The 23,757-nt window shown below is 38.1% G+C and overlaps 3 protein-coding genes across 15 annotated transcripts in view; 1 reads left to right on the top strand and 2 right to left on the bottom strand.

Annotated features, from left to right (window-relative positions):
* P2RY13 (purinergic receptor P2Y13) overlaps nt 1–23,757 on the bottom strand; it is a 403,762-nt gene that overhangs the window by 21,354 nt on the left and 358,651 nt on the right. The gene's annotated exons all lie outside the window — the stretch shown is intronic.
* The window catches only part of MED12L (mediator complex subunit 12L), a 355,232-nt gene that overhangs the window by 257,865 nt on the left and 73,610 nt on the right, over nt 1–23,757 (top strand). For 9 of the 10 annotated variants that reach the window (XM_084875885.1, XM_084875893.1, XM_084875891.1 and 6 more), the window contains exons 16-20: nt 10,512–10,659; nt 15,062–15,180; nt 15,798–15,941; nt 18,079–18,242; nt 21,917–22,048. In XM_084875885.1, the coding sequence (XP_084732011.1) occupies nt 10,512–10,659; nt 15,062–15,180; nt 15,798–15,941; nt 18,079–18,242; nt 21,917–22,048 (707 nt within the window). The remainder of the gene's footprint in view (nt 1–10,511; nt 10,660–15,061; nt 15,181–15,797; nt 15,942–18,078; nt 18,243–21,916; nt 22,049–23,757) is intronic. The other variant, XM_084875889.1, reaches the window with a different exon arrangement.
* The window catches only part of P2RY12 (purinergic receptor P2Y12), a 57,916-nt gene that overhangs the window by 10,543 nt on the left and 23,616 nt on the right, over nt 1–23,757 (bottom strand). For 2 of the 4 annotated variants that reach the window (XM_084875975.1, XM_084875973.1), the window contains exons 2-4: nt 10,263–10,595; nt 5,584–5,720; nt 1,261–1,425 (exon numbers count right to left, since the gene is read on the bottom strand). The gene's annotated coding sequence lies outside the window, so the exon portion shown is untranslated. Of the gene's footprint in view, nt 1–1,260; nt 1,426–5,583; nt 5,721–10,262; nt 10,596–23,757 lie in introns of those variants that run through there. The other 2 variants (XM_084875974.1, XM_084875976.1) reach the window with 2 other exon arrangements.

Below are 23,757 nucleotides of genomic sequence, written 5' to 3'. Positions count from 1 at the left end.
TTTCATTTCTATGCCTTTAAAAAGTTCTTTTGCTTCTATTCAGTCACTGTTTCTGCACCACCCTTATTCCTGGACTTCACTTACTCTACTTGTATCATCAAAGCATTCTAAGAAGAAATAACTGATAATTGCCTATTAGGATTAAATAAGTAAGATACTGAATCAGAAAGACATTTTTTCTTTCTCATTCAGTATATTACTTACTTATAAAATGTCCTTTGTAATTGAAGGATATTTCTACCTCTATTTTGCTGGCATCCATTCAAAAACCAGGCCCATAGGCACTCATTCTTTAGCTTCAAATATAATGGTAGCTATAATAACAAAGCAAAATCATGTTCACATCTGGTTCCATAGGTTACGATACCCCAACAAGCAGCTGTAAAGAAAACTAACCCTTCACTTGAATATATTATTTGACATCTAAATTTTGAAACTAAAAGTGACATATGTAACATTTTTATTTCATCAAAGACAATGGAATTGATTGTTTATAGAATATAATTCCTAAATATAAGATATGGTAATGTTAAAGTACAGTTATCTAAATTTTTTAAAACTTCCATATAAAATATTTAAATATGACAAATAAATGTAGAACTAAATACCCCACATGTCAGTAGAATTAATTTTTTACATCCTTTAATTATTGAAAGTAAAACAAGATTCATTCACATTGTCACAATTATGGCTTCAGTTTTCAACACCTCCTCACTTCTCACCTGTTTAACCTAAAACAAACCAAAAAAATATGTAATTGATATAAAATCACTGATTTATTTTAACCTTCTTTGCTACCGCTATTTGTTTTGAGTTGTATATTCTTGGATAGTTTTGGAAATTCTACTTTGGGATTACTCATTTTGCATAGACTGTAATTTATTTAACAAATATTCTTAATCTGCAGAATTTCAGCTCTCTCTATTTAAGTCTAATTCCACATTTGATATAAAATTATTTTATTTGTATTTTATTTCAGTCCTCTATAAGTTTTTAAATGAAATTGCTATCTCTAACACCATTATTGTGGATTATATTGTATTTTATTTCAGTCCTCTGTAAGTTTTTAAATGAAATTGCTATCTCTAACACCATTATTGTGGATTATATTTTAATTTTTATCCCAAATAAGTACTTGCATTGATATTGTTACTAAAGGTTTCCAATTTTAAGAAAACCTGAAAACAAAATGCTCACATGTCAAAGTATAAATACATAGTGTAAATACAAAGTGTCAGATACTTCTAGATATAAAGTTACCTGGTTACTCTGTTGCTTGGAGGATTTAAATGTATCCAGTAAGTGGTAGTCAGTTCAACTGCAGGGTGGCATCTGGTATTTTCCTTTTTAATGTCTTAGCTTAGCTGTTAAAACTCTTTATGGTAGAGAATTTGCAGAGTTCTCATCAGTAAAGTCTTGAGGTTTCTAGAGAGAAATAGAGCGTGAGCAGAAGAGAGGACTCCACAATCAGAAATTACCTTCAAGTGCTGTGGGCTCAAAGCTATGCAGACACTAGATTTCCGTTTGTCCACTTTTATGACTTCTGCTTTTATTTCTTTGGGGAATGTGGGGCAGGGTGGGTGAAAAGTCATCTTTTAAAAGGCAATTTTAAATCTTGTGGCTTTTTACTGAGACCTGCCATATAGTTGATGCTGTATGAGTTCTTTTGGGTATTTTTCCCTGCAAGGATAAATCCAAGCCTTTTGAAGTCTGCTTCCTGGAGAAGATTGCAAGCTTGTTCCTTAGATGGCTGTTTACCTGAAAACGTACTGTGCTCAACATTGGAGGATGTATTCTGCTGTAAGAGAGTAATTACATTAACTCAGAATCTGTGCTTGTTAGGGATGTTAAATCTCTTGCTCTTTGCCTTTCTTTTCCTGGTTAATAATGTTATTATTTTAATCTGTGTTTGATCAACTTTTTGTAGATGAAACAGTTTCCTTCCATTATAAATGACAAAATTCCAAAATTACATTAGAAAGAAAAACAGTTGTATCTAATTGCCAGGCTTATTATATAAAGTGTCTTTTATGCTTTTTTTGAACAGAATTTACATAGAAACTATTTTTTTCTGTTAACCAAGGTTTTGGTGTTGGGGAATAAATAACTTCATGGATCCTTGTATTGCTATTATCATGGTATAAATACTGCTGTGGGCATGCATGCACATAAACACACACACAAATATCTCTAATTGTAATCTCTGTTACCAGAGAACCATTTGGGTAGATGCCTTTGCTAAGAAGATACGTTTTGGTTATTTCTTCTGAATTTTGCGTGGTTCTGTCTCTGTGTTTGTTAATCTTCAACAAAGGTTCTCCAAGTGCAGAACCACAGCCAGGCTTCCCTTGAAGTCATGAGAAATGCAGGTTCCTTGCCACAGACCGAGCCCCAGGGAGTCAGGAACTCTGGGTGCTCCCTTCACCTGCATTTTAATGAGCTTTCCATGTGATAATCATGCACACTAAAGTTTTAAATCAGGACCACTGATTTAAATTGGCATTAAGAATCTAAAATCAAGTTACGAATTTGAATCATTTTGTTTGGAAATTTCAGGTACTTAATAGATCCTAATCTGTTAGTCAGTTAGAGGTGTCAATTTGATAATTAAACTCTTGGAAAAGTAGGTGTCAGGTTATTTTTATTTTTAAATTTGACTTACAATAAGCAAATCTTATTTGTTGATTTCGGGACACAAAATTAGACTTTGACAGAACTTTTATGTTATGTACAATTCAGAATAATAATAGCTAGTGTTTGATTTCTTACATCGTCATGAATTAACTCATTTTATGACCTTGATGACTCTCCGAAGTACGCCTTCATATTATTTGTTTCTGGTTAGGGAAGCTGGGGGAGCAGAGCAGGGATTCATTAGAGGCCTAATACGAACCATGCTGCCTGGTCCCAGAGCTTCCATCTGTAGCTGGTTTGCAGTTACTGCTAAATCTTCCCCCTCTCGCTATCTCCTGGACATTGAGGCGGGGGAGCGAGTGGTAAATACCATGAAGGGAATGGCTGCACTTCTTTCAGGAAAATAAGAGTCATACTTGCAAACTGTAAACTCTAAAGGACATTTATGAATTGTTTCTAAAGTCTAGAGATGAAACAAGATTTGTGGGGGCAAGTTACAACACATAATGTATGTGTTACATTACAGGAACACTAATTCAGGATATTTAAATCATATATTTTATTGAGAATTTACGTTTCCAAATTCAGTAGGGGACTGAAGGGGTAAAGGAAAATCTCCAGTTCTTATTCTAAATTAACTTTATCTCTCTTCTGGTTTTAACTCACATCCACACCTGTCTCTGAACCTTCTCTGATAATATTTTCTTTGGAGGATGTCTGCCAATTACCCATTTAGATCACTTGACTCTGAAAGTGACTAAAATATTTTAAACAGGAATTGTCTCAGGTTACAAAAGTGTATTGTCATATGACTATAGTAGAGCAAGTTGTGCACTCTTAGCTCATTAATAAACAACAACAGGTGCAGTTTGTAATTATATGTGTGACTTGGGAACGGGACTAGCTTTGATTGATTTGGTTACTTTCAATGATTGAGATGACTTAGAATAAACTAATAACCCCAAATTTTTACATGCAAGTGATTTAACCAGTTTATTTATTTTGCCAAATCTGCTGAAGTTTGTCTGCTTATCTGAAAATATTTACTTGAATCAGATTACTCTGTACCAGGGGACCCTTATCCTGGAGTGGAGGACTCTGGTCCCTTTGGAACCAAGTAGTGGCAGGAGGATGGAGAGGTGATTAAACCATTTGATTGGCTCTCTTTGGCTATTTTAGTTCTAACATGGTTTGTAGGTGTGGTCATTCTGATATTAGTGAATGTTTCCATTGAATACATGCATTTTAAGGAATTGCTTGCTTATGTCATCTAGCCTGTCTTTTCTGGTGAGAGTATAGACACATAGGTTAGATAAAAGACAAATTCTTAAAGTCAGGAGTTTTAGGCATTGGGGTTTTTAGTAAAAGCGAATGCTAACTGCTAAACGAGTTGTCACCCTATCTAGAGTATTTTTCTTGAAAGTGGAGACCTAGTTACTGTAGCTAGTTAAACACTGTAGTATCAGTTGTGCTCCTATTGTGCACTGAGCCCGCTGAATAAAGTCTCATTTCAGCCATACTGTGGAATTAGAAGCTATTGTAGGACAAAGATTTCCTATACAAATCAAATGAAAGGGCTTCCCTATTTTTTTTATTTGAAGAAAAATTTACTCTAATTCAGGTGGAATTATCCATGAGAAGCAGCAGCTCATTTCTTGTTATATTACGGGAGTGCAGAATCTTTTTTTTCTTCCAAGGGACATTTATATATTTAAAACATCATTTAAGGGCCATGCAAAATTGCCAGCTTAAAACTTAGCCCTTTATGCCTTGCAGGGCTTTGTATGGCTTGCAGCTCAGATGTTCCCTGCCCCTCTTAACGCAGCCTTCCTCCCTGCACATGTGCACACCTATCCTTCACTCCGGCCCAGGGCTTATTATTGATGTAGCATTTATCTGAAGTCATTTTATTCTAAATAGAACAATGATATATTAAAGAATTCAGCTACAAAAATAATGCTTGAAAGCCTCTTTTAATATTTATTTTCAGAGGGAGGGGATGGGGCCAAGAAGATATTAGCCAAAGAACTTATATGCATATACTGCATGCGTTACCTATGGACACAGGCAATAGTGTGGTGAAGGCCTGGGGAGGGGCAGGAGTGGGGAGAAGGAGGTGAATAGAGGGAAGAAGAGGGACATCTGTAGTACTTTCAACAATAAAGATGTATTTAAAAATAATAAAATAAACTTATTTTAATGAACTAAAATAAAATTTTATGTAGATTTGTTATTTTTTTAAAAGTGGCTTTTACTCCTTTTTGGAGATGATGTATACTGGGTTTGCATTTGAATATTTAAACATACAAATTAATGAGTGTTTGGAAAGTTTGAAATGCTTAATTTTATCATATCAGTAGGACAAGTGCATCTATTTCATCTATCTAAATTAGTGTTTGAAAGAAAAGTTAGCACTCAGAGTAGGATTCTTATTTCCCTTTAAGGATAATTAATTTATTAATTTCAAAATTCTATGGTTATGGGTCATTTGTAGAAATAATCAGAAAATGAATAAGGAGAGTACATAGCTCTGATAATCTAGTCACCATTATAATATCTTTGTGAACACACACATATTTTGGCAACATTTCTAATCACATATTTTAAAGAATTGACTCAGAGCAGACTTCAATTTAATTCACTTCAATTCTTCCCAAGGATATTTGGGTTAGAGGCACATTTTAATTTCTGTAATATAACAGGCCTCCCAGGTTTTGGACATGCATCTTCCTAGTTCCATGTCAGTTAAGTGATTTATTATCTGGAGAAAGAAAGTAATCGATCTGGAGATTTTCAAAAGTCACTGTATAGGGGAGATGATCTGTCCCACCCATGGACAGCACACTGGCAGTGGTCTAGTGATATTTTTCTCCTGCTGGACAAATGTGTCAGGGAATAAATATCAGAATAATTCTTTTGTACTGAACTCCATTCGTTAATTCTACTTACAAACTAGGCAACTTGAGGATGTTTTGATTCCCAGATGAAAGAGCAGAACTTGGTATTCTTGGAATATTTGTTCTATTTTCTTAGGTTGCTTTAATTCTCATGTAGTATGAGTTGGTATTTGAAGACTTGTGTATTTTCTGCATGTAGAGAAAATTGACATAAACCAGTTACATAGTTTTCAATTCACATCATACGTAAACTAATTACTAAAGTTCTATGGCACACCAAACAAGGTGCTTTTGGCTGATCTAATAAGAATAAAAGGTATCATTTTGATTCATTCACACTGGATGGCTATTGTGTTGGCTGTTGCCATTTTTTTTTTCTTTTTTTCATTTGACAACCTAAGGGAGAAGAGGTCAGTGCCCCTGACTAAATAGTTGGGTATTGTATAGTTTAAAAAGTCTTGCAGCACACTGGTTGAAAATTGCTGTTGTAGGCTGTTGAAAAAGAGTTGCTTTTAGATTAGTAACAGCTACAGGCATGATTTTCCTAACAATATCAGCTACCAGAAGCACATACATTTTCACACACAGCGGGGATCCTGGTTCTTTCCCAGCTAAGTGCATGTTGCTCTTGTTTTTATATTCCATCCCTCATTCTCTGCTTCTAGTTCAAGCCCCTGAGCATATCAGGGCCAGTGAACTGATAATGAACTTCCTCACATTCCTCACTTTCCCCCACAGTCCTTGTGTTTTATTAGTCTCCTTTTTCTTTTTTCTTTTCTTTCTTTCTTTCTTTTTTTTTTTTTTTTTCTGTAGTGAAGTGGAAAGGTGTGCCTGACTTTCTTTCCAAGTTTTTCTATCTCTTTTATCAGTTATCTGCCTCCAGTCTGGATTTCCTTCCTGGAACATAGCTTTGAAAGAAGAGGTTGTCATTGATTATCCTAACACAACCTTCTCTTCCTCTCAAGCTGCTGTTCTTCATGCCCAATACTAGTAAATGTGGGTTACTTCCTTCACCTTCTCTTATTTCACCAACTACTATTACTTCAGCTCCCTATTTCCTGCTGTCTGCCCTCCATCCCCCGTTGTAGAAAAACTTCTCTTTTGAGGTTCACACGTGTGTGTTTTTTTTTTTTTAAAAAAAAAAACAAGTCAGGCTACATCCATTGTGACTTCTGCACTGCATTTGATACTATTAATGACTCCCAGTATTAAATGTCCCCTCCATGACCAACCTCTGTGACCCTGATTTCTCTGGTGCTCTTATTACAGAGAGTGCATGTGCATCATTGGATGGTTTGTTTGTCCTCATAATTGTCTCAACCCTCTTTGCCTTCCCCCAATAATTGGGAATTTTTGCACCTCTACCAATGACACATTGCTCTTCTCCCGAAGCTGTCAACTCCATGTTCGCCTCCATGTCAAACCACCCACTAAATATTTCTAAAATACTAGAGGCTCAGTGCACAAAATTCATGCATGGGTGTGGTCCCTAGGCCTGGTCAGAGATCGAAGCGTAAGCATCTGGCATAGAAGGGCAGGTCTCAGCTGACCTCTGAGCCCTGGGCAGCACATGGGCCCCTGGGCTCCCATGTGCCCTACTCCACTTGAGTCATGGCACCCAAGTCCCCACGCAGAGATACGGGGAATGCAGCTGGACGCTGGGGCCTGGGCACAGTGTGGGCCTCTGGGCCACCCAGTAGTGCCACACAGAAGCCAGGAGGGCAACATGTTGTCTCCCAGCCAACACTGCCCCCTGGTGGTCAGCAAGCAGTTGAATTCCTGGTTGACCACCTGCCTGAGGGGACAATTTGCATATTAGGCTTTTATTATATAGGATTTCTACCTACCCTTAAATTCTTCTCACCTAAAGGTGAATTTATGAGCTCCCTGCTGTTGTTACCTACTCTTTTTTCTTCCAACAAACTGTCTAGTGAGTCACCTTGAAATCCGGTGACTTGAACATTCACTCAGATGCATGATATTTTTTCCCAGTTACCATCAAATACCTCTTGGTTTTGCTTCTTCTTTTTTAGTCTCACCACTAAGATCTAGTTTACACTCTACAAACTTTTTTGCTTTCTCTTTGCCTCTCATTTCTCCTCTTGAGTTTTATCAGTACTTTTCAGGTTGTTTCCTACAAAACTAATTTTTGTTTTTATCTTTTAGTCATGTGTTCTTTTATTAGTCCACTTATTTATTCATCATATTGTATATTCAATTGACATTAAGTGCCAACCAGTGCCTATTAAGAATATAAATGTGGCCCTGGTCGAGTGGCTGGGTTGCTTAGAGCATTGTCCCATTTTGTGGGTTCAATTTCTGGTCCAGGGGTATATCCACATTGTGGGTTCCATCCCTGGTTGGGGCACATAACTAGGTTGTGGGTTTGATTCCAAGACAGGGCATGTATTACAGGCAACTGATCAATGTTTCTCTCTCACATTGATGTTTCTCTCTCTCTTTTTGCCCTGAATCCTCTCTCTCTAAAAATCAATAAAAACATGTCATTGTGTGGTAATTAAGAAAATAACATAAATGTGAACACAACACACCTGGGTTTTCCATTCCAAAGTGGGTGGTTTAGCAGGGGAGAAGAACTATCGAATACATAGAAAATAAGTGAATTATACTGTGACAAGTGCTGCAAAGCTTCTCTCCCTTCCCTGTGCCCCTCTGGCTAGGGCTTTCACTAGCGTGTGGTGCGGGAGTGAGGGCCCGGAGGCTGTACATGGCCAGAGCATTGACATGAGTGAAGCTGAGGCTGCTGAGAGTATTTTAGGTGTCGGGAGGGCCACAGCCAAGGAAGGATGCAGCGGTATCTGGTAATTTTGAGTGATGTGGCACCGTGTGGTAGGGGGTGTGAGAGAGAGAAGTGGAAGTTGGGGAATACGAATGGACGGCAATGAGCTCTGTCTCCTGTGCTACTCAGTTATTGTCACAGGGCGGGTGGTGTTGCCTTGTTCTTCAGAGGAACAATCCGAGGCTCTGAAAGGCCCATTCCCCGGACCGTGGAGCTGGACCTGAGTGCATTCACAGCTCTGACCCAGCCTTCATGCCCACCCAGGCTCCTGTGTGTTAGTGAGGAGCACACGGGTCTTCCCAGGACACCCTTCTCACCGGCCCTGCTGAGGCTTCTGCTCCCTCTGCAAAGGCTGCCTTTATAACACTGGATCTTTAATGCTTGAGGACCAGGAACTGGCATCCTTGCATTTTCTCAGGGTTCCTAGCACCTTGTCCTGCTGTGAGGAGACACTCTGTAAACAGCTGTGAATATCTTTGCTAACATCTTTCTATCATGCCTCCTACTGAAGTTTGCATCAGAACCATTTGAGGACAGGTGCCTTTGCTGAAAACAGTCCCAGGCCCAGGACTGGGTGTTGGACAGTTTCCTCGGTGCCCTCTGTTCCCTTTGAAAGGTTCACACGGGCACATCCACCAGACAAACAAGAAATACATCAGCAGTGCCCTGTGGCCACAACAAACGTTGGGAATGAACAAGCAGCTCAGTCATTCAGATGTGCAGCCAGTTGTGGGAATCATTACCTCTGTTGCCTTCATCCTGTGGTTAGGTCTGTCTATGGAAATTTTAGGGAGATTTGGATATTCAGGGTGTATTAAGTAACAGCAGCTTCTAGAGAGACCTGCTCCTAGCCTTCCCCTCCCCTTTATATTAGTATTAAATTTGAACACCTAAAACAATAATTACTTGTGGGTGGGGTAGCAAGATGGGTACAAATGTAGCAGGGTGTACAAATGTAGATTTCTGATAGGATATAATTTAAAAAAGGAACTAGTGCAAGGAGAGGTGGTGTCTTGAATTCAAGTGTGTGTGAGAGAAAGACAGAATGACAAAGACTGGGAGTTAAGAGAGAGACAGAGAGAAAGAGATCAGGCTCTTATTTCAAGAGTGTAGAAGCAAAATGCTGCATTGTGCAGCATGCCCAGGTGCCGCGCTGCAAAATGAAACTTCTCCACGTCTCCAGGGTTTTTGCAGCCCCTGCTAATTAGCACCACAATGTGATGTGTGTTTCCTGGGCGGTGTTTTCTCAGGCAAGCTCCTTAGGATTAGATGCTGTTAGCAAGGGAGAGCACCTGACAGGGCAACATGTATAAATGATAAGAAAAGAAGATGGACAGAAGGATAGAGCTAGGGATTATCCCAAGAAGATGAAAGAGTATAAGATCTGACAGAGGAATTTAGTAGAAAAGCTCAAAACCAGGTTAAGAGAAAACTAACTCATCCCGGACTACATGACTTTGGCTGAGGAATGTGACTAGCAGTGTGCGCATGTTGTTTTCTGTGACTGAGTGGTCTCCCCCGCCAGGAGGGGGAAACAGCCTTGAATTCACTGGGTTTGTGGGCAGGGAGGGCCGGGGTGCTCCAGAAGGGAAGTTAGTGTCAGACGGAGTATGTTTCACTTCTAGCTATTTACCTCCCATGTACTGTGGCCCGCATGCTCTATTGTAAACAGATATACATGTATCTTACACAGTCATGTTGGAAGTAAAGGAAACACTTCTATAAAAGTAGTTAAAGGGTCCTAAGAAGATGTTTTTTTCTTCTTCTAAATATACAATATTTAATGATGCTGTATAGAGAAAGCCAAATTTAACTAAGAAATAACACTTTCCTTAAGGAAAAAGTTCTACTAGATAGTATGTAAATATGATGTGAAATTAACACCATGCTAAATTATAAACAATGAAAAGTTTTCAATTGTCAAAACTTACTCTGTAGGGGTCGCCCACATCAACTGCTTCTATTAAGACTTCAGGTTAGTTGACAGTTTTTTTTTTAACTCTAGCAAGTTCCAAACTGGAAAAACCAGGTGTTGCCAGTGGAGGTTGAGGTGAACTGAAAGGTGGGCGGTGTCACCAGGCCAGCAGCATAGAGATGCTGTGGTTAGTGCACTTCCTGGCTCCGAGTGCAGCCCTGCGCCTGCAGACCAGGGTTTCTCAGTGCACTTTTCTCTTTTTCAGGATGAGTCTTCAAGCCATGAATGTAACCAGCGCACAGTTCTTCTCTATGGTGTGGGCAAAGCACGTGATGAAGCGAGGCATCAGCTGAAGAAGATTACCAGAGATATTTTGAAAATCCTAAATAAGAAGAGCACCACAGAGACCGGGGGTAAAGAGCCCGAATGCGCTTGTCCCATTGTGCTGGCTATGTCCTTCCCCTTAGCTCTGTCTTTATCAAGTTTGTAGATGGCAGTGTCCCCAGAGTTTCCTCTCCTCAATGACTGTCACATTGAAATATGAATAAGCACATTGAAATTTTAAGGCCTTGGTTCCATTTATAGTAATCCTTGTATTAGAATAGCACGTTTTATGAGTAGATGTAGGTAGTTTTTATTTTCTACTTTTTTTTTTTTTTACTTCCCGAATTTTCTACAATAGTAAAAAATGGAGTATTGAAGAATGAGTTGGAAACCCCTTACTTTGAAAGTGATTCCCCTAATCTTTTTTTTTTAAAAATATATTTTATTGATTTTGTACAGAGAGAAAGAGAGAGGGATAGAGAGTTAGAAACATCGATGAGAGAGAAACATCGATCAGCTGCCTCTTGCACACCCCCCACTGGGGATGTGCCCACAACCAAGGCACATGCCCTTGACCGGAATCCAACCCCGGACCTTTCAGTCCGCAGGCCGACGCTCTATCCACTGAATCAAACCGGTTTCAGCGATTCCCCTATCTTTACCAGTCTTTTTCAAGCTTGTAGTTTGCTCTGAGTACTTATATTGCATGCTAACTGAAAATCATGACAGCGTAGTTGCTGATCTTTTCTTCCATTAATCAGAAGAATAATTGCGATAGGTAATGGCGGCTACCGATGTTACCAAAAGTTTTCAAGTGAAAAAGAAAATTAGGTCTTTGCTCTATAATGCCTTCTTTACTTAGAATACTCTTTCCCCTGGCCTTTTACATAGTTTTTACAGGAAAGTTACATCTTTACATTATGTCACCACATTGCATAATTGAAATTTTGTAATTATCTACTTTACACTTCCCTAATTACTCTTTTCAAGGTTTGTTTATTTTATTAGGCAGTCATATGGTTTAAAATGTGTAATATATACTCCACTACCTCCAGTGGTATTTGTTTTTCTACTACTTAAATAACACAAAGGGGAGGGGACTTTCAATTTTCCCTATGCAAACAGCATACTTCCTGCCCTTGGTATAAGCCACCTCTAGAAACCCTACTTTGATGTTCAGTACAAAATAAATACTCTTTTATGAACCTCTCCCCAGGGGATCTTGTAGACTTTAAGCAGATTAATTTCTAGAGCTTGTCCTTGCTACATCTGTCCTACAGGAAAGTGCAGATATAACTAATGCAAATAGCTCTTTCCTCTCCATCAATAGAGGGGCACAGGCAGAAACAAGGTGCAAGACTCTTTTCTCTCAAAATGTTGCCACTGTTTGAGTCGAAGGCTAGTCCTCAGAGCACACACAATGGAAAATTGACCTTCATGTGATTTGCATCATGTTCCCTCACTTCCTCCTGTCTCTGGCTAAGGACCTTGCACTACACCAGCTTGCCAGGGGACAACCAGGAGTTCTGGAAGGGAAATGAAACCTGTTGTTGTTGGTCTGTCCTTATGGAGCTTGCAAAGAACACAGTTGCTAAGAAAAACTGTTGATCTGCCCCCTTGCTCTTTTCTCTCTCCTAGAGAAAGAGGAAATGGGTTGCATTTAGAAGGTCGGATTTAGAAGGTGTGCTAAGCAGGGAGCAGAGACTACTGAAACTCCTCTTTGTGTACTTCGGAATGGGGTGAACCATCTCAGTTCAAAGGTTCAGTAATACAGTTTTTAAAAAGTTTTAAATTAATTTTAACGTCTTTCCAGGTCCTATGGAATTTTTGGTTTTTGGAAAATGAGGCTAGGAAGAGGAAGGAAGCAATGTGGTATCTTTTTCTGTTGAGTCTACTTCCTTCCTTCATAGTTTTTTATGCCAGACTATAGTCTATGCTATCTTTGTATCAGTTTCTTAAATAGGCAAGTCTTGCTCATGAACTCAGAGACAGTTGTTGTACATGCCGCTTTTCGAGATACCAGTAACTGAAACACCTCTGTGAAAAGGCATCTTCAAATGGGGATTTTTGTCTTTCCCTCATTTTAAAATTCCTTACTCAGAAATGTTTTAATTAGATCTATCTTTTGATAGGCTACATTTAAGTCACTACTTAAAGCCTAGTGTGCTCACCAGAAGCTAGCTAACTACACTTAAGATTAATGGAAATTTGCCCCTTTTTTCAGTGAAGACGAGGATTGATAAATCAGAAAAAGGGCACTTGTGTAAGCATGTATATGACTTTTAGAAACTCCATTAGGAGTGTTAGCACATCAACCAGGCTTTATCTCGGGACATTTATAATTCAAAACTTATATGACATTTCCAACTGAAGGTGGCCAAACCTCTTGTACATTTATATGACCAGTCATCTTTGTGTTTCAATGGTGCATCTTTTGAAAATATGAAATAGGTTTATCAAACTAGAAGGCCAAAACTTGCAGGGTTTAAAGATTTTGAAAAAAAGACAACCAAAATTAAGCAACTAAAGAATAATAATACCTATTATGAAAGCAAATTAACATAAGACAAATGAGAAAAATCTATGAATTATGACTGTTATGCATGTGAATATTATTAAAATAAAGTATTCCGGTGAAAACTACCACTAATATTTTATATATTTTTAAATGAATATGAATTGCCAATAATCAATTGCGTATTTTTATGTGAGATTTTAAGAAGTTAGCTATAGCTTATTAGCATAAACAAACAAACAAAAAAGATGCATCTGTGAATTTTCATGACGGATCCACTTCCTCATCTGTTATTTTTGTTTGTGTTTTTACTTTAGTCCCAGGAAGGACTAAATAATTATCTTAACTTCAATTTTAAAGCACATTGTACCCAACATGATTGATATGCACTTTCAGCTTTGGATCAGTCGTGTTAGTTAATAAAAAATTCCAAACTTGGATACTTTTAATATGTTTATGACAAATGATCAGCTAAATGGAAAACAAATAGGCTTAATGAACTTATTGTTCTTGTTTTTTTGTGTTATTGGTAAAAGTGGCACAGTCTTTTACCTTATGCTACATATCACTTTTAATTCTGATTTATTCTGGTTTCAGGGCTTGTTTGTTTGTTTTAGGAAATGAACACAAAATAGCCTGAGTTTTTTTTTTTTGGTAGGCGGAGGGGAGACATTGATGAGGGCTTAAATTGTAATTGCTTATTGTTGAAAGGGAAGTATCCTGTCTTCTAATGTTACTTTTTAACATCATTACATTTCTCATTAACAAAATATTTTTCTGTTTAGTGAAGTTGTTAGTCTAATAGAAGTGTGTAATAACCTTTGTTCTCTGAATTAAACTTTTCCAAATAAAATGTGAGGGATTAGGCAAAAACAACAACAAAAAACAAAACAAAACAAAAGCAAACACCACAAAAACCCTCTTAAGCCGAAACCGGTTTGGCTCAGTGGATAGAGCATCGGCCTGCAGACTGAAAGGTCCCTGGTTCGATTCTGGTCAGGGGCATGTACCTTGGTTGCAGGCACATCCCCATTCTCTCTCATCGATGTTTCTAACTCTCTATCCCTCTCTGTTCCTCTCTGTACAAAATTCAATAAAATATATATTTATTTTTAAAAACCTCTTAAACATAGCAGTACTGATATAGTGATTGCAGGGGTGGGGGAGGACCAAGGGGTGGGAGACAGGTATGAGAAGGTAGGGGTGAGAGCAGGGCAGAGATGTGAGTGATAGTGCTCTTGTCACCATAGCCTTTAACTAGTTAGCATCACTGTGTTGGAAATGACCTTAGACATTATATAATCCAACCTTTTACTTTTGTTTTTAGATTTATATTTGTACATACATACATTACAAAATATTTAAAACTGGATCTAATTATTTTTGGATATTAACCTTTAAACTTTTAAGAACAAGAGTCCCTCTGGGATAGCATATTTTAAACCATTTTTATTGTAATTTTTTTCAAATTGCTTTATGCTAAAATAAGTGTTGCATTTTTCCATTAATGTGGAGGAATTTTATCTTTTCTACCCTAAAAGTTAAGAATCATGTGTGTAAATTTTCTTTTTTTTCCAAATTACTCTTTGAGAAAATATCACAGTAAGTTTCCTAAGAAGATGCTTTCTATTAAGTCAGAATGAGCCTGGGTGATTTCCCTGCTTCCTTGTTTATGTCTTCCATTTCAAAAGTCAGTTATTACAAATGTTCCAAGGTGTGCAGTATTAGTCTAAACTGTGAGGAGTTGGGATCTTGTCCCCTGGGGGGAGAGAAGTGGCTGGAAGGGCCCCATCAAGTGTACAGTGTTCTGATATGTGATTTTGTGAATTGAGTTTCATTACAAGTGTATTTATTTTGTAGAGATTCATAGAGTTTGTGCATTTTTTGTATGTGCATTATATTTAAATCAAAACTATCATTGAAAAGTAGTGAGCTTCTGTTGAGTGAAAAATAATGTGTTACTATGTGTTTGCTAGTAGGAGATGAAGGACCAAGAGCCAAGAAGAGCAGGCAGGAGTCATTTCCAACGCTGGAGACTGTGTTCACCAAACTTCAGCTCCTTTCATATTACGATCAACATCAAGTGACATCTCAGGTAGCCATCTAAAGCTGTTTATTATACATTTGGGATCTTCATATTTCCTTAAAAGTCTCCTATGTAGTATATGTTTCTGGCCTTAGTTGGTTGTATAAATATGCTTTAAAACATATTTAGAAGCATCTCAAACTATTGAGTAGCTAAGTTTTAAGTTAGGTTGTCTTCCTCAGAAGAATTACTTTTTATTTTGACAATATTTTTACCTTAGGGTAATAATCAACATTATGTAAATTATCTCTAATGTAATACTTATGTTTTTACACTATGGTCCTACATTGCTATTAATAAGGGAGAAATCTGTTCATGATACATAAAGTACAGGTGAGAAGGAACCATCCCCATTTTATTTTACAAATCCATTGATATTCAAATAGATATTATCTGGAAATTAATTAATTCTTCTAGTTGTCTACCATTAGGACATTTGGGTCTAGATCTTATGATGACTTGGCTTATTTTTTCAGTGATAGTTGCAGTAAGGAAGTCAATTTGTGCATGGTTTGGATTCTGTAGAAATAGGTTTTAAAAGTCTTCTAAATAGAATCACATATAAATTTAAATTTCTTAATTATTTGGATATTGGTCTTATCATTATTCTGACCTTTTTTGCACAGATCTCTAACAATGTGCTGGAACAGATCACAAGCTTTGCGTCCGGGACTTCCTATCACCTCCCTTTAGCTCACCACATTCAGCTCATCTTCGACCTCATGGAGCCAGCACTGAACATCAATGGACTAATTGACTTCTCAATACAGGTGCTACAGAGACCCTGTTTCTCTCATTTTAGGAAAGCAAATGTACCAGGCATTGTACAATTAAAAATGAGGCACCCAGTGCATTTTTTAATAATTGAGACATTCTGAATCAACAGTATATGAATAGCTTTTTAATTGCAGCTATGTTCATAGTTTTCAGTTAAATAATTATAACATTGTGCTAAGATACACCAAGTGGCCAGATTATTATGATCTCTGAAAATATATACTAGTGACCCAGTGCATAAAATTTGTGCACATTAAAAGGGGATTAATTAGAGGAAATAATTTAATATTGCTATTTGCCCTTTCTCTATAGTAGAAATGTCAGGGATGAAAGAAAATTAGTGAAATGTTATGAAAACCTTCCAGAGTCAAGTCCCCACTCATCCACATGCACCTCAAAATTGAGTGAGGCCCAGACCCAGCCCGCTCCCCCACATTGGACTAGATCCAGACCCGGCCAGTCCCACCCTTGTCAAGCTCTGACAAGCAGGGGGCATAGCCTCAGGTCCCCTGGCCTCATGCCCGAATGGGGGGCATGGTCTAAGGTTACCCAGCCCAGACCAAGGTGGGTGGCATGTCTTGAGGTCCTGTCAGTGGGGGACATGGTGTGAGGTCCCCTGACAAGCTCTGCCAGGCAGGAGAGGCACAGCCTCAGGTCCCCCATCAAGCCCCTCTGGGCAGGGGCATGGCCTGAGTTGCCCCAAGCCAGCACTGAGACTGCACTTTGAGGTCCCCTGTCAAGCCCTGCTGGGTGGGAGGCACAGCCTCAGGTCCCCTGGCCCGTTGCTGAGGTTGGGGGAGGGGTGTGGCCTGAGGTCCCCTGTCAAGCCCCACTGCTTGGGGGGTATAGTTTGAGGTTCCTCCAGACTGATGCTAGGGCAGAGGATATGGCCTGAAGTCCCCTGTCAAGCCTAACCTGGTGGGGGGCACAGCCTGAAGTCCCCTAGCCTGGTGCTGAGGCGGGAGGAGCAGCCTGAGGTCCCCTAGCCCAGCACCAGGATGGAAAGCACACCTTGAGGTCCCCTATCAAACCCACTGGGTGGGGGGTGTGGCCTGAGGTCCCTATCAATGCCCACAGGTTACTACTGATTGCTCATTAAGGTTCCTCAGGTCCCTGCTGATTGCTCCTTAAGATTCCTTATGGGAACTTGGCCTCAGCTGTGTGTGCAACCATCTTTGTGACTGAGTGATGGTCAATTAGCATATTCCCTCTCTATTAGATAGGACATATTATATATATATATATATATATATATATATATATATATATATATATATATATAATCGTGCATGGGTGGCATCTGGCCAGCCTGGCCAGGGGGAGAAGGGGACATGGGTGGTTGGCTGGCCTGCCTGCTGGTCGAACTTCTGGTTGAAGGGACAATTTGCATATTAGCCTTTTATTATATAGGATATACACTGAGTGGCCAGATTTTTATGAATTCAAAGATCATAATAATCTGGCCACTCAGTGTATATACTAGTAATAGTCATTAAAAAATGGAAATGTTTTAAAGGTATTTTTTTTTTTTGGTCTTTTATTACTTTGCTTTGAGAAAGTTGAAAGGTTGTGTGCTGTTTATAATAGAGTATACTTTAGGTTAAGAGCAAAAAAAATAGAACCTTATAATTTGATTTATCCTGCTTTATTTCATTTAATATATATATATATGTATTTGAGTATATTTCTTATCTTATATTGTTAGTAAATAGAAATGAAAGTTGGTTTCTATTGCTTATTCTCTGTTTTATTAAAAAGAAGGGAAAAGGGAGAAAAAAGTGAAAGGTGGGATGTTCTCTAAAATTATTCAGTTTCTAGAGCTTTAGTTTTAGGCTACCATAAAGTGTTCGTAACTATTTTAGTATTGGATACTTTTTAACTGCATTTACAATGCTGTCTATATAAAAGAAAAACTCCATAATTTGGTAAAGGATAAAAAATGAAAATCAATGTAATTTACTGGTGTGCTTTCTGAGTCAGGTTATGTATTTGTATTTGGTCCTGGGGCAGGATTAGAGGCGAGATAAAGTATCATTAGAATGACTCAATACATGCATGGTTTTTAAGAATAAATGCTTTCCTACTTGCTTTGGCAGCTACATTTTTATCCAATCTTTTCTGATGTTGTAGTTACTAAATGAACTGAGTGTCGTGGAAGCCGAATTGCTCCTGAAATCCTCCAGCCTGGCAGGCAGCTACACCACGGGCCTCTGTGTCTGCATTGTGGCTATTCTCAGGCGCTATCACAGCTGCCTGATCCTGAATCCCGAGCAAACAGCCCAGGTGTTTGAAGGGTTGGTATATTAAGTATTATTACTGTTTCACATACTATCCTATCTAATAAAAGAGTAATAAGTAAATTGACTGAACCTCTGCTATACCCACAAGCCATACCCACCAGCCAATCAGGAGCAAGTATGCAAATTAACCCAACCAAGATGACTGCCCGTCATGGAGCAAACAGGAGGCTTGGGTTCCCATGGCAATGGAGGAAGCCAAGCTTCCTGCACATCCTGGCCAGTCAAGGCCTCTGCTCCAGGCTACAAAGTTTCAATTGTAGAAGGTAAATAAATTCCAGATACCAGAGCCTCCACTTGGGTGACCAGGGGGTTTGGCCAGCCTGCAAACCCCACAGGCCCAGGCTGCTCCACAGCTCAAGGGAACCCCCACCCGGGCTTAAACGGGCAGTCAGACATCCCTCAAAGGGTCCTAGATTGGAGAGGGTGCAGGCTGGGCTGAGTCTCCTCCCTCCCTCTCCCCCCCCTCCCACCCGCACCAATTTCATGCATCGAACCTTTAGTAATATATAATTGTGATGAAAATATAGTAGTTTTAAGAGAAAAATAATATTGATATTTATTTCAATGGAGATATAACATAGTTAAAGGGTACTGTTGTAAGAAACCATGCAACAAATAAGAGTTATAAACATGAAAAAGTATTTTCTTTTTTAAAAATGTGTGATTCCTTTCTCCCTTTCTCTTTACCATCCTGCCTTACTTTTCCCCCTGGTTTCTACAAATACAAGCCCTCATTTATAGCACTCTATCATCTTCCCTACCTAGCATCATGGGTAATTATTAATGGCACACATGTGACAACTTTTTTGTCCGTGTAATTTCAGTTTATATTTGGAGAATCCAACACAAAATAAGCTTTGCATGCATTAACATTTTAGAGATTTACTTCTTTAACTTCATTGTTTTAAATAAACTAAACCTATTTTTTTAAATATATTTTATTGATTTTTTTTTACAAATGGAAGAGATTGGGATAGAGAGTTAGAGACATCAATGAGAGAGAATTGTTGATCAGCTGCCTCTTGCACACCTCCTATTGGGGATGTGCCCGCAACCAAGGTACATGCCCTTGACCGGAATCGAACCTGGGACCTTTCAGTCCGCAGGCTAACGCCCTATCCACTGAGCCAAACTGGTTTTGGCATGAACCTATTTTTTGATAAGATAATTGAAATAGTGACTTCCTTGATTCTTAGTTTTTTTTGGTTTGTGTGAATTGTAGTGTGAGGTTTTCTCTACTACTACTAGTGGGTTAATAATGACCTAATACTATCCCCTTTAGAGACTGAGGTTACAGGGACCTGGGTAGAATAATTAGCTCTCAAAAAGCCCTGTACTGGCTACTTTTTGTCCACCGAGGACTCACTCCTTTTCCAGGCTTTTTATAAAAAAAGACAACTGTTTTTCCTTTTCTTCCATTTTCCTCCTGGGTTTAAAAGAAACATGGGGGACTTTGATTCGATAGTACTCTTTGTTGTGGTCTCATACATGTAATCAATTTATACTCTATTCAAAAGTAACATCCATTTAACAGCAGCTCTCTCAGGGAAAAGGAAATGCTATTACATTAATTATGCATGAAGATTATTAAGCGAAATCTGAAATATCCCAGATAGTTTCAAATGTGAAAATATTAACATGTTAGCATTCAGTTAATATAGGACTGTTTCATATGGCCCTCAACTACCCTATGAAGTTGGAAAATTAATATCACTTTACAAGTGAAGAAACTGAAACTCAGGCTAATTAAAGGAAGTGCATGATGAAGTGATATACTCAACATCACATAGCTAACTCTCCCAGGCTGCTGAAAGACTTTCGAACTAGGAGCTCATTCATCCTATTTAATCTATAGCATACTTTTTAAACTGCATGAAACTCATTAGTTGGTCATTAAATGAATATAATATATTTTTGACAAGCACATTTTTTATTTTTAATTAGTTTGAAATTAATTTCAGTATTATTTATTTTGACATTTTAAATTTATTTTATAAAATGTTCATAAAATCATATTTAATATTAACTTCATTATATTTTTACTTCATCATACATAGTAAGGGTATTTTACCCAAAATATGTACTTATACAAGTGAATATACTGGATCTCAGTATAAAATGTTTTTCTTTCCTGTGGCAAGTGAAAAAAAATTGAGGAAAACATTGACTATTATACTTCCAATACATGTTTATTTACAAAGTAATTCTTTGCTTTGTAGGTTATATTTGGATTTTGTTGTTGTTGTTGTTTATATAGTTAACTGTTGATTGAATCTGTTTTTCATAATTATGGGACTCTTTTGCTGTAATTGACAACTTTTATCTGCTGCCCACTGTCCCCATTTGCTGATGTCATTTTATAGGGTTTGGAATGCTATATTGCCATTTCCTCTTGAACTTCCCTGAGTTCCATATCTGACATTTGTGATTCCTTCTTGGTCTGAGTATTCTAGGCTCCCTCTGGCTTTACCCTGTTCCCTGACTAGTAGAGTGAACTGTGGCCTGGGAGCATGGAGACCTAAGCTCTCTTGGATCTGCTGTGACCTCAGACTTAGCCTATTTGCAGGTTCCTTTACTTTTCTGAGCCTTAGAACCCTCTTTGTAAAATGAGGAAGATAAGTCAGTTCATTTCTAAAGCCCATTTGAACTTTAATCTGAACCATCCCACTATCATAAGCTGAATCCTATAACAAAATACAACGTGGTGGTGACATCGGACTCACAAAGAGTGGGCTGGACCACATTTTTATCTCTGTGTTGTATTAACTTTTGTGTTGTATGAACTGGGATGAAAGAGGCTATAGTTAGGATTTGGGGAAATGGCACAGATTTCAGCAGCAATGGTACTTTGAACTGAAAGACTTCAGAGAATGTTACTAAAGGAGATGGAGATGTGGTTTTTATATGAGATAAATGAATGCAAATTTGTTTCTATTTTGGAGAAACAAGGGAAATGTGACCTCTAACTGAATTCAACAGGTTCATGTGAGCACCAGGTCATGGTTTAAAAAATGGATTTCCCGGATTTATTTATTAAGAATTACTCCTTAAGAAAGAAGTGGCCGTAACCGGTTTGGCTCAGTGGTTAGAGCGTCGGTCTGCGGACTGAAAGGTCCCAGGTTCGATTCTGGTCAAGGGCATGTACATTGGTTGCGGGCATATCCCCTGTGGGGGGTGTGCAGGAGGCAACTGGTCGCTGTATCTCTCATCGATGTTTCTAGCTCTCTATTCCTCTCCTTTCCTCTCTATGAAAAATCAATAAAATATATTTAAAAAAAAAAAAAAAAAGAAAGAAAGAAGTAGATTTGGGGATCGTTAAATATTCACTGAATTAGTGAATCTTTTTGCTGAGGAGAGATTCTCTGTTTTAACATTCTTTTATGTTTTAGTCATAGCAACTTAATTGATGAATTCATTCATATATACTTTCTGTACAGAGGAATTTCTATTTTTCTTGTTGTTAATGCCATTTTTGAAGTTTTCTAAAAATATATCTAATATTTTGATATCATAATAAACTGGCATTTTTCTCAATTATTTACTATTGTTATAATGATTAGTATCAACAATCTAATACTTTTTTATACAAGTAATAAATGGACATATTCTCTAAGTAGCGTATCTATTAGCAACATGTGGATCTCACTCCTCACATGCTCTCTCCTCAGGCTGTGTAGTGTGGTGAAGCATGTTGTGAATCCCTCAGAGTGCTCCTCTCCTGAGAGATGCATCTTAGCCTACCTCTACGATCTCTACGTGTCATGTAGCCACCTCAGAAGTAAATTTGGAGACCTCTTCAGGTGGGTAGAAGAAAAATCAAAATTATTAGGGTTATATCTCTATTTATTAGTGACTCAACCAATATTGTCATCATTTTTAATAGTGAAAGTTAGTCCTAATTATATCTGCCAGAATTCATAATGAGTTACCTTTCATTGTATCTATAACCTTATTACAAATGCGTGTTTAACTATGATTGCGATTTTGAGATAAACTTGTGAGATAACATTTTATATTTTGCACTTACTATTACCTCACTGGGAACATTGTTTCCCACTTTTGTGGCACTCACTTTCTCACTTTGTTTGTTTCTCTGCTTCCGTGACCATCTGTTTGAAACAGCATCCCTGGTTCCCTTTCATTCTCTGCATCTTAGCGCTTGCTACCCCACAGGTACACAGATGTTGGAAAATACATTTAATGTTATTTGGAGGAAACTCAGATAATTAATTATAGGAGACAGTCATAACAGGCAAAATAAATTTAGAATCTAGAAGGAGGTAAGGAAAACATGATCAGTTATGATTTTCTCTGCTCCATATTTTGTATCCATTTGTTTGTAAATCCTGTGAGCCAGCTCTACCTTTGAGGTATAGTCCCTAGAATCTGACTACTCTTCATTGCTATGTCACTACCACCATGGTCATCTCCTGGTTAGATCATTGTATAGTTCTTCTCACTGGTTTCCCCACTTGCCTCCTTGACTCTCTTGAGAATATTATCAACAAATCTACTAAAATCACCCTTTTAAAACAAGAACAATAAAATTTTCCAATGGCTTCTAATTTATTCAGAATAAGAACCTTTGAAGTCATTACCTAGCCTTTAGGACCTAGTGGATCTGATTTTCTCTTCTGCCTTTTCCCCCTTGTTCCATTCTAACTATGTGCACCTCCTTCCTGGTCTTCAGATGCTCTGAGCAACCATTGTGGGGCATTTGCACTTGCTGTTCCCTCTCTTGTGTTTTCTCTAGTTACTTGGATGCTCATGTCCACATTTCATTTATGGCTTTCCTCCCAACCACCCCATTTTATTTATTAATTTACAAATATATTTTCATTTATTTCAGAGAGGAAGGGGGGGGGAAGAGAGAGAGAGAGAGAGAGAGAGAGAGAGAGAGAGAGAGAGAGATATTAATAATGAGAGAGAATCATTGATTGGCTGCCTCCTGTACACCCCCAACTGGGAATCTAGCCTGCAAACAGGCATGTGCCCTTGGCTGGAATCAAACCTGGGACCCTTCTGTCTGCATGCTGATGCTCTATCCACTGAACCAAACCAGCTAGGGCCCAACCACCCCGTTTTAAATAGCATCCCCCTCTGCCTACACTGTCATTCTTTGACCTTAGCACTAACCCCAGCACATTGCATATTTATCATTTCTCTCCTTCCTAGAATGTAAGCTTACCAATAGTAGAAACATTTTCTGTTTTATTTGCTGCTATGCCCCAGTACCTAGAAGAGTGTCTGGCACATAGGAAGCACTCAAAAAATACCTATTGGATAAAAGATATATACAAAAATATCATTAAACTTTTCATGGTATCAATAGGGGAAAATGTGAAAATATGTCTTCATGAAATGAGTTAGGTTTCAAAATATTCCCTTATAGAACAGGGATGCTGTTTGAGTGAATTTTACGAAACATCTTTCCACAGAAATTAGGTAAGAGTAGTAGTACCCTGTTTCTGCTGCTTTTTCACACAGAGCTGTCAGTTGACAGTTTCTA

Source organism: Pipistrellus hanaki (genome assembly GCF_964339955.1).
Source record: "Pipistrellus hanaki genome assembly, chromosome: 2".
Lineage (NCBI taxonomy): Eukaryota > Metazoa > Chordata > Mammalia > Chiroptera > Vespertilionidae > Pipistrellus > Pipistrellus hanaki.
Note: the sequence above shows the minus strand (reverse complement) of the source record. Positions and strands in the feature narration are given on the sequence as shown.